Here is an 11,305-nt window from a genome sequence, read left to right as displayed (position 1 = left end):
TATAAAGTCAGTTTGGTTCTTGCTTGGTGTGACCATTGGTTGGAACAAGTATGGGAAATTTTAGCTTCATTAATATAGTAGTTCCTGAGAAGATATTTAGGATTGAGTCCCCTGGACGACAGACAAAGAGGCCATGACAGTCAGGTGAGCTAAAAGGTGAGGGTCAACATCTCAGTTTAGGGTCATCAGAGTTGCATCAACTTTGTGATCTTGGATAATATTTGCATGAGAAAACAACAACAACAAAGCTTCAAGAATTTATATTTAATCATTTCAATTTCTATATGTACACAATGACAATTGGACGGATTTTCAACAAGCTGGAGTTCACTATACACAGGTTATCACAAAACACTTTATACTTCCAGTATTTACATATAGCAACATGTTGACAAAACCCACTGGCACAGACATGTGTAGTTATAGTAATGCTTGTTTTATGTACAATATTGTTACATCTAAATCATGACATATATCACAGACTGCTGATTGACCTCAACTGTCCGAAGCGATGCAGAGCAAAGATGAAGAACCATGTGGTACCTCTACATCACACTCATATCACAACAGAATCATCTTCGGATAATTGATTATCATGTCAACATAATTTTGGCAAATCATTCACAATAGCTCCCCCCCCCACCTCCATTCCTGATATCTGCCTCAATACAATCCCTTGATTCAATGTCTATCCACATATCACAATTGAAATGTGTGAAATTTGATTATGTTGATGATTGTATTATCTTTTACAAAGTGAACATGATTTTCATATAATGACTCTTATCATAAAAAGATGCTATAAATATCATTTACAGAGTGAACATGATTTATATAATGATGCTAATCTTAACAGTCCACCAAATCTTAGAACATCCCATTCCTGATCCTTCGTCTAATTTTCCAAAAGATAACAGGGATGAAAAAAATATCAAATTATTCTCAAACCTGATACAGACTCCTATAGTATCTAACAGGTGAGGTCTGCAACTGATTTACAAACATTAAGTTATCAAGACAAAAAAAGCAAAGAGAATTCAATGAGCAGTTGCCCCCCTAGTAGCTTCTGGCTGGCAAGTGGGAGGTGTGAAACCAATCAGTGACTGTCAACAGTTACAACTTCTGGTAGCTGACAGCCTCGGGAGTGTTGACTGGCAGGAGTTTGCCTGGCTCGTGGATCAGATCAACTATGTAGGGCTTCGGAGGATACCTGGCACCACCGGCCTGGAACACACACAAAACATTCGTGTCATAAAAGGCAGTGAGTGATGAGAGCAAGTGTTTGAAATTGTCTATGTCACTTATTGTTAAAACAGTGATTGAATGATGCTCCATGCAAAGATTAGACCATTATCTTCACTGGTTGGGTGAAGCTGGATGTTCATTCTACTTAAACCAAAAAAAACAAAATTCCTGGGCTTAACCAAACTCATTTGTCAAAAGCTGACACAAAAAAATGTATGTTCTTAAAGCACTTTATAGTGTTTATATTTAAACACTTCCTTTCCTGTCAAACTAGATATATTGAATATACTGCAGTCAGATATGCAGTGTATTTTCAGCATAGGATATGAGAGCCGACAATTGATAAACAAACAACCCTACAACTACAACCCTAGTTATGCTAATAAAGTGAGTAGTTAGGAAAATAGCATCACATCATTAGGCTGGTGCTAGGGAGTTGTTTAAGATGTGTGTTTCCTGTGTACATTATCCAGGCAAAACATGCCTCTGTTGTTGAATATCTCTCTTCAACACTGTAAACCGTTTCTTCCTGTTTATTGATAGTCATGTACATTACTCATGAACATGCAGCTTATATGGAATAAACTTGTTGAATTGTTAAAAGAAATCATTGTGGGTTCATATTAACATAGGAACATGTGGAGAGACTTCAGACCTTATCCTTTGTTCATCTATATCAATTTTTTTAAATTTAATTTTTCAGACCTGTAAAGCTGTGAAAAATAACCTTAAAATATGTAAATACAAATTTGATTTCAGAATCAACACGCACAGAATATCATAAAGGTAAAGCAATCAGTGCAAGAACCCCTTGGAATTGATGAAGTGTCTAATATTCCATGAAGCATCACTTCAGCTTTCTTGAGACAGCATGGTCTAGTTGACAGAGCATCTGCCCTGAGAGCGGAAGGGATGGTGGATCGATCCCCAACCACATCATTCCAAAAGTCATTATATGATGGTTTTTGGTGTTACCATTCCTGGAACTCGGCATTAAGGGGATAAAATATAGACTGGTTGGCTGGGTTCAGTATACGTGTATGAATGGAGTATTCATGTTAAACTGCAACATGCTCAATCTCATAAAAAATCAGACCTTAGTTCTCGCTACCGCTAAACAAAGATCTGAAGACATCCCATAAGGGGTCACGTCAGAACGACCTTTCATCAGACCAATCAGAGCGTCGCTTACCAGATTATGAAAGTGAGAGTTGGAATGTGATTTCTAATCATGCAACCCCGAAAACTTTAACACGGGGTATTCCAAACGATAGTTACGGGTTTAACGACTGAATCAATACAATCTGTACCATCTATTAACCCTTCAAAAATGTTCTTTTGTTCAGGTTTCAAATTTGTAATTGAGAATTTGTCAAAATATGTTTCGAAGTGTAGTCACCAATTTGAAATTAGTGCTGTAAAACAAAAGAAAGCTGCCTTCTGATCTTTGTTTAGCCATAGCGAGAACTAAGATCTGATTTGAATGAGATTACAACATGCTATCTCAGTGGGCGAGCACTATAAAACCGGTATTAGTCTGGACTAGGACAGGCACAGTCATGCACTCACACACACAGAGACATTCATGCACTTTGCTATATCAGTGCAATAATCCAGAACGCAATGTTAAACCCCTGTCCATTATTTCTATAAACTCTCCCTAAAAATTGCATAACTGTCTTTATGCCACATGCCTCAAGGCTGTCACATTCAGGTGACCCCATCCCTGATTCTCTTTGGACCCTCGCACACCCCTACCAGAGAAAGACCTTTACGGACATGGGGTAGAATTTGTCTCCAGCGTGGAAATCCTGGGTTACAATTGGTTCCCAGTAACCTATACTGGTTGTAAGAGGCGACTAAGTTGGGAAGCCGTGGAAATCCTGGGTTACAATTGGTGCCCAGTAACCTATATTGGCCGTAAGAGGTGACTAAGTTGGAAACCCATGGAAATCCTGGGTTACAATTGGTTCCCAGTAACCTATACTGGTCGTAAGAGGTGACTAAGTTAGGAACCCGTGGAAATCCTGGGTTACAGTTGGTTCCCAGTAACCTATACTGGTTGTAAGAGGTGACTAAGTTGGGAACCCGTGGAAATCCTGGGTTACAATTGGTTCCCAGTAACCTATACTGGTCGTAAGAGGTGCCTAAGTTAGGAACCCATGGAAATCCTGGGTTACAGTTGGTTCCCAGTAACCTATACTGGTCGTAAGAGGCGACTAAGTTGGGAAGCCGTAGAAATCCTGGGTTACAATTGGTTCCCAGTAACCTATACTGGTTGTAAGAGGTGCCTAAGTTGGGAAGCCGTGGAAATCCTGGGTTACAATTGGTTCCCAGTAACCTATACTGGTTGTAAGAGGCGACTAAGTTGGGAAGCCGTGGAAATCCTGGGTTACAATTGGTGCCCAGTAAACTATATTGGCCGTAAGAGGTGACTAAGTTGGAAACCCATGGAAATCCTGGGTTACAATTGGTTCCCAGTAACCTATACTGGTCGTAAGAGGTGACTAAGTTGGGAAGCCGTGGAAATCCTGGGTTACAGTTGGTTCCCAGTAACCTATACTGGTTGTGAGAGGTGACTAAGTTGGGAACCTTTGGAAATCCTGGGTTACAGTTGGTTCCCAGTAACCTATACTGGTCGTAAGAGGCGACTAAGTTGGGAAGCCGTGGAAATCCTGGGTTACAATTGGTTCCCAGTAACCTATACTGGTCGTAAGAGGTGCCTAAGTTAGGATCCCGTGAAAATCCTGGGTTACAGTTGGTTCCCAGTAACCTTTACTGGTTGTAAGAGGCGACTAAGTTGGGAAGCCGTGGAAATCCTGGGTTACAGTTGGTTCCCAGTAACCTATACTGGTCGTAAGAGGTGCCTAAGTTAGGAAGCTGTGGAAATCCTGGGTTACAATTGGTTCCAAGTAACCTATACTGGTCGTAAGAGGTGACTAAGTTGGGAAGCCGTGAAAATCCTGGGTTACAATTGGTTCCCAGTAACCCATACTGGTCGTAAGAGGTGACTAAGTTGGGAAGCCGTGGAAATCCTGGGTTACAATTGGTTCCCAGTAACCTATGCTGGTCGTAAGAGGTGCCTAAGTTAGGAACCTGTCGAAATCCTGGGTTACAGTTGGTTCCCAGTAACCTATACTGGTTGTAAGAGGCAACCCAATGGATGGGATGGTCAGGTGCGTTGACTTGGTTGACAGCACATCAGTGTAGTTGACCATAATATCAATTAATGGATTGTTCGGTCCAGACTCAATTACTTACAAGCAGCCATCATACAGCTGGAATAGTGCTGAATGGGCATTTAACAAGCAAGACACACACACACACACCTATTTGACAACTTCATCATTATCAGTGATTACTGGTGAGAAATGTGACATTACCACTTCATCTTCTTCTGGTAGCATGACTTCGTTCCAGGCTCGGTTGTACTCTCCCCTTGTCAGGGAACATCCAACAGCAATACGGTCAGCCAGTGTCTGCAACAAAACACAAGCTTATAGTCTTCAAACACTGTGTCACCATTCTCCCTGGTCTAAACGTAACTTTTTCAAGAAATGCTTTCTACTCCCAAGAGTTGAATGTGGTTCTGGTAGGCTGTAATGGAGGACACTCATGAAACTATGAATAATCCCGAATATCAACTAATCATGAAGAGACCATGGTTCTGAATCCTCATCAGTAAGATATACAAGTGAATTCCTACAGTCAAATCACGCTGTAGACCTGCAGTAGAGGGAGGACACCGTGATTGGGCTATACAAGTAAAACCCAGTTGATTGGCAAGAGAACCATTTGACTGTTGGGCTACCCTTCTCCAAGTCTTCTGCACAGTGATATAAGTGAGTGAGAATGACTTTACTAGGGGTGCAATAAATACATGATAAGGCAAATAAGACAGTATCATAAGCATAGGGTAACGAATACAAATATTTTTTCACGAGTCAACAGTTGATGTATTCTTTATTATATTCAGTGAAACAATAAATTATTTGACATGGTTTGACCAAGCTGACAGTGTTAATGATTATTATTATATATTTATATACTGCATTTATCAAGGTTCTATATTATCTGCTCAAATGCGACAATGACCAGTGACCACATTACTGTCAAATAAAATATATATGAGTGTTGTCTTTGAAGAAATCTACATATGTATATAATAAGTTCTTATGGATATTCTTAGTAGAAAAAAAGACTTTTTATTTTTTGGATAAATATTCGATTCTTGTGCCCACGAATAAAGAATTCAGTTCATGAAGGGATACGGTTTGAATCACAATACGCGAGTGAATCGTAACAGCCCTAGATTTTACGCACCTTTTAGCAATATCCCAGTAATACTACAACAGGGAACTCCAGAAATATACTTTACAAATTGTACCCATGTTGAGAATCAAAACCAAGCCCTTGTCATGGCGAGCAAATGCTCTAACCACCAGGCTACCCTGGAACCAGGACCTGGCAAAGTAAGACATATGCTAATGCTCTGAGATCTCACCTTGAAGAGCAGTGCTCTGTGCACATGGATTCCAGCCTTGATCTTGCCGATGGGGACAACATTTGACTTGAGCTCGAACTTGATCTGACTGAGAGGTAGTTCCCAGCTGAAGTTTGTCACCTGCCCCTTCGCTATAGGCCCTCCCATCTTCTCCGCCACGTACCTGCCACCACACAAGCAATCATAGCTCATCACAATGACAGTTTGGCAGGAAATACAATCATTTAAGAAATAAACAGATTAACATCTAGTCTCTGAAATGAAAATATTTCACAGAAAGGACAGTTGTTGAATCATCTTAATAAAAAGTAATAAGAAGGAGCCCAGAGACACTTTTCAATTTCAGACCTTGAAACTGCAGTAATCTAGACTTGCAAATTATTATAGACTTTCCTGGGCTGAAATAGATATATTTGTTTCAGTGTCTGTATGACTGACTAAGAAATACAGTACACTTTCTGCAACATGTAAGCCACTTGTAATATGACCCACTGTCCCTTCACAAGATATATAGTGTACTTATTATATTTCTACATAGCCACATCAAAACACAGTTTATCCTTATAGTTTCCCCTAATCAGATAGACAAAATGTATTTGTTTGGCTTGTCTGAAATTTTGAACACAGTATCATATTCACCTAACACACATAAGTTTATATGTGCAGCAAAATAGAAAACAAATTACATCTGTCATATAATCATTGCTCTCACAAAGACAAAGACAAAACATGATACTATTCTTCTAACACACAGCCTATGAGGCCAATCTGTAACAGATCCTCTTGTCTCTACAAGGAATACGTGACACAGTGTATCAGGACAACTACGTACTCTGCGAGTGCCACCACCTGCAGCCTCGTGGTGGGCAGTGGCTGAATCTTATCCATGACGTCCTCCATGTACTTATAGAGGGCGGGGTCGGCCGGGGTGGTGAAGGGCTTGTTCTCCTCAGCAGCCTGAGCCTCTGCCTCCTTGGCCAGCTGAGCCTGGATCTCCTCCTCCTTCTGTTTCTCCTCGCGCTCACGCTGAGCCTTGGTGCGCCTGTGGAGGAGATAGGTACAGGGTTATGTAGGAGAGGGATACAAGGTTATGTAGGAAAGGGGTACAAGGTTATGTAGGAGAGGGATACAAGGTTATGTGGGAAAGGGGTACAAGGTTATGTAGAAGAGGGATACAGGGTTATGTAGGAGGGATACAAGGTTATGTAGGAGAGGGATACAGGGTTATGTAGGAGAGGGATACAGGGTTATGTAAGAGAGGGATACAAGGCTATGTAGGAGAGGGATACAGGGTTATGTAAGAGAGGGATACAAGGCTATGTAGGAGAGGGATACAGGGTTATGTAAGAGAGGGATACAAGGCTATGTAGGAGGGATACAAGGTTATGTAGGAGATAGGTACAGAGTTATGTAGGAGAGGGATACAAGGTTATGTAGGAAAGGGGTACAAGGTTATGTAGAAGAGGGATACAGGGTTATGTAGGAGAGGGATACAAGGTTATGCAGGAGGGATACAAGGTTATGTAGGAGAGGGATACAGGGTTATGTAGGAGAGGGGTACAGGGTTATGTAGGGGGGATACAGGGTTAAGTAGGGGAGTGATACAAGGTTATGTAGGAGATGGGTACAGGGTTATGTAGGAGAGGAGTACATGTTAATGTAGGAGAGGAGTACAGGGTTATGTAGAAGAGGGGTACAGGGTTTTGTAGGAGAGGGATACAAGGTTATGCAGGAGGGATACAAGGTTATGTATGAGAGGGATACAGGGTTATGTAGGGGGGGGGGGGGGGGATACAAGGTTATGCAGGGGGGGGGGGATACAGAGTTATGTAGGGGAGGGATACAAGGTTATGTAGGAGAGGGATACAAGGTTATGTAGGAGATGGGTACAAGGTTATGTAGGAGAGGAGTACATGTTTATGTAGGAGAGGGGTACAGTGTTATGTACATTAGGGGTACAGGGTTGTGTAGGAGAGGGATACAATGTTATGTAGGAGAGGGGTACAGTGTTATGTAGGAGAGGGGTACAGGGTTGTGTAGGAGAGGGGTACAGGCTTATGTAGGAGAGGGGTACAGGGTTATGTAGGAGAGGGGTACAGGGTTGTGTAGGAGAGGGGTACAGGGTTATGTAGGAGAGGAGAACATGTTAATGTAGGAGAGGGATACATGGTTATGTAGGAGAGGAGTACATGGTTATGTAGAAGAGGGGTACAGGGTTTTGTAGGAGAGGGATACAAGGTTATGTAAGAGAGGGACACAAGGTTATGTAGGAGAGGGGTACAGGTTTATGTAGGATAGAGGCACAGGGTTATGTAGAAGAGGGGTACAGGGTTATGTAGAAGAGGGGTACAGGGTTATGTAGGAGAGGGGTACAGGGTTATGTAGAGGAGGGGTACAGGGTTATGTAGGAGAGAGGTACAGGGTTATGTAGGAGATTGTTATAGGGTTATAAAGATGGGTGCAAGCTTATGCATTAATACTTAATGACATTAATTCTGACAGAAAAGATAAATCGAATTCAAGTTGATTATTCTCTTTGTATATCATAACAAGTCCTGTAGGTTAACTTTAATTTGTTGGCTAGGTCAATTTATGTAAATTTTACGGGTGAGCCTAGCCAAAACGTAGCAAGAGGAAAAGAATTAAAAAAAGAAATCAAAACAACAAACCAAATTGGTCTGTCTTTGTCATACCATGACAGCGAAGTCAAGGACAACATCAATCCAATAATACAGAACTTTTCAAATTTTATAACATAAACACAGAGCTCAGTATCAGTTACAGGTATCAGAGTGCAACAAGTTGCACGTACTACCAACAATATTTAAATTCTTAATCAATAAAAGCATTGTATCCTGGTGTATAAGTTCTTAGAAACGTAAGGCAGCTAGATGCAAAACATAAGTAGTATATGTACAAGGATGTATCTTTTAAACCATTCAGCATATCCAAGATTCACTTTGTGTTCATAGTCATAGGAATGAAATACATACTGATAAATATCAGAATATCAATCTAACTGAAGACACCATCCTAAGGTGGGTCATGGCATATTTACTCTTGAAACTTCTGACACAGACACTATTATCAGACTTATAGCGTACGTAGCAGAGCTCCTTGATCCTAATGGCTGTTCCATTGCCCCCTGTAGGTAACAACTGAAGTTGATAACACTGTGACATGATGCAGGCTAAAGTGTGTTAAAGCAAATAAGCAATATAAGCTTCAGTCATAGCTGGCAAAGAAGCAGTGATGTGTCAGTGCTTGTAGGAAGGGCTGAGGCCTAAGAGTGGAGCCATGCTCAGTGGCTGCTGTCTGTTTCCTAGGTCCAGACATTGTACTGAGCATGTAACCAAGACACTGTGAATGTGTGTAATCATTATCTGCTAAGATTCATATTCATCACCAAATTTCATAATCAAACTTGTCAATTATCCCATGCCATACCCCTTTAGTAATATCAGTTTGACAATTAAAATTAACCTTTAACATATTCAATCAATAAATGATGAATCTAACTTTGTCTCTCTGACATTCATCACATGAAAATCTCACAAACATGATGGTCGAGACAAAACAATAATTCAGACATGGCATGGGCTTAATGCGGCATGTGGGGATTGCTGTCAGGGAAGTAGTATCACCAATACACACAAGACACTACATTGTTGGCAAACAGCATCTACAGAACCAGCTGCAGATTTTACAACATGTTCCTCAGCTGGGAATCCAGCAAAACCCTGCCCAGATCAACAAAACTGGCTGACATTGTTCCTTAGGGGCTGATAAATGTGATATTTCCATTTGTAAATCTCACTCACCACTTTCACTGTGTTATAATGCCGTAAAAAATACATGGCTTTGTTGCCAAATTGTTATTAACCACAAGTTTACATAAATAATATCTTGTTTGCTTATTTTCAAAACTCATTATTAACCTTTTCTTGCAATTGCTAAACACATTAACATACATTATTTAAGTACATGTATCTTCATAAAAACATGACTGTTTACAACATCAATGTAAGCATTGTAATGTAAGGATGTAAGGATGTTTTACAATGTCTCACAGCAATAACAAGAGTGTTTAAAAGACCATAATTCTTAATGATTAGGCCTTTCTGACTATGACACGATAACCTCAAACCTAATCAGAGATTTGTGTTAAAATCCCAAGCTACATGGTCTTCATGCATAAAAGACTTCACTGTGAGAATTGTCAATTGAATGAGTTTCCTCTAAAATCCTTATTCTGAAAAAAAGAATTTAAAGCAATTAAAGCAAAATACTATTTGCTTAAAAAGCAAAAATACAAGAATTATTTAATTCTGAAAAAGCAAAAATAAAAAAAACTACAAATTGTTTAAAGTTCTTATTTAAAAAAAGAGAAAAAGCAAAACAAGCCCTAATATTTACTTAAGCTATGTTGATATCTGGTCTACAGCAACAGATGGACTACCCCAGCTGTACAGCTTCTACAGCTTCAAGCAGTACATGACTTCCCCATCTACATCACCACAGCTTCATGGGAAGTGAAGAAGGGAAATAGGGTTAATATGTCTCTAACTGCAGCTGATAAATGTCTATCTAATTCTGTTATCTCAATACTTTTTCTTGATAATGGTTTTCCATGACAATCGTTTGGGCGGGGCAGATTTCTTATGTCTATTCTCATGCTCAGGCTCTGCTTCTTGTTCAGTTGGAGACATAGGTTCATTGACCTCCTCTCTCCTGCACATGCAAATATATTAGTTGAGCATTTGAACACACCATTGGTATCAAGAATGAGGAAGCCTATATATTTTCACTTGTTGAAGTGCAGACTCAGTCTTCTTGTCCAGAGTCTACTGCTGTCTGTATGACAAATTTGACAATATCTTTCTTATCACAACTGTTTTCTTAACTTGGCTTGTACTAGGTTCTACAGAACTCATCAAAGAGCAGGATTTGACACCACCATGTGCAGGATGAATGGAACTGTCAGCCACCATTTAATGCCACACAATGTGGCGGTGAGATGAACTGGGTGAAAAATGTACTTTCACAATAAACAGATTTTTGAAAATTTGATTCTATTATTGAAGAATAGTTTGACTTGTCGAAGTACGAGTACAATAAAATGTTAATTTTCTGTCTCCTGGACATGGTAGTGCCACATCGGTAAATCTAAGGTTCAGTTCAAGTTGATGGTTGTACACCTGAAACATTCAAAGTCTCGCATTCAAATATATCAAGGGAAGCTGCTGTCAAGGATATATTATACTGACGAGGTAGTTTATGTGACAAGGACTTTGCAGCACATATCAGTGGCATCCTTATTATTCAGACTCTCTCACTAACTGGAGATCATATATGTATTTTGAGAATGACTCTGTTACACACTATCAAGGATACCAGAAAATTACAGTCCCAAATGATATTTTAGCTGAAATCCCTGGTAACAACTGTTAAAAAAGATGAACCAAGTTTCTGACACCTAAATATTCAAACCAATTTGCAGACATTTTCTCCATCCGAGCTACTCTATATTGATGACAACACTCTTCCTACCACCAG

General features: G+C 40.0%; 1 protein-coding gene across 5 annotated transcripts in view; it reads right to left on the bottom strand.

The window, feature by feature from the left end:
• Positions 1–249: 249 nt before the first annotated feature.
• The window catches only part of LOC124146020 (armadillo repeat-containing protein 3-like), a 30,434-nt gene continuing 19,378 nt past the window's right edge, over positions 250–11,305 (bottom strand). For 3 of the 5 annotated variants that reach the window (XM_046516050.2, XM_046516054.2, XM_046516052.2), the window contains 5 exons: positions 10,358–10,480; positions 6,582–6,791; positions 5,750–5,912; positions 4,629–4,724; positions 250–1,224 (listed from right to left, as the gene is read on the bottom strand). In XM_046516050.2, the coding sequence (XP_046372006.2) occupies positions 1,114–1,224; positions 4,629–4,724; positions 5,750–5,912; positions 6,582–6,791; positions 10,358–10,480 (703 nt within the window). In that variant the 3' untranslated portion in view covers positions 250–1,113. The remainder of the gene's footprint in view (positions 1,225–4,628; positions 4,725–5,749; positions 5,913–6,581; positions 6,792–10,357; positions 10,481–11,305) is intronic. The other 2 variants (XM_046516053.2, XM_046516055.2) reach the window with 1 other exon arrangement.

The sequence above is a fragment of the Haliotis rufescens genome, unplaced genomic scaffold (assembly GCF_023055435.1).
Source record: "Haliotis rufescens isolate VD_foot unplaced genomic scaffold, xgHalRufe1.0.p SCAF_7, whole genome shotgun sequence".
Taxonomy (NCBI): Eukaryota; Metazoa; Mollusca; class Gastropoda; order Lepetellida; family Haliotidae; genus Haliotis; species Haliotis rufescens.
The sequence above is the reverse complement of the archived record's forward strand: the minus strand, read 5'-3'. Positions and strand labels throughout refer to the sequence as shown.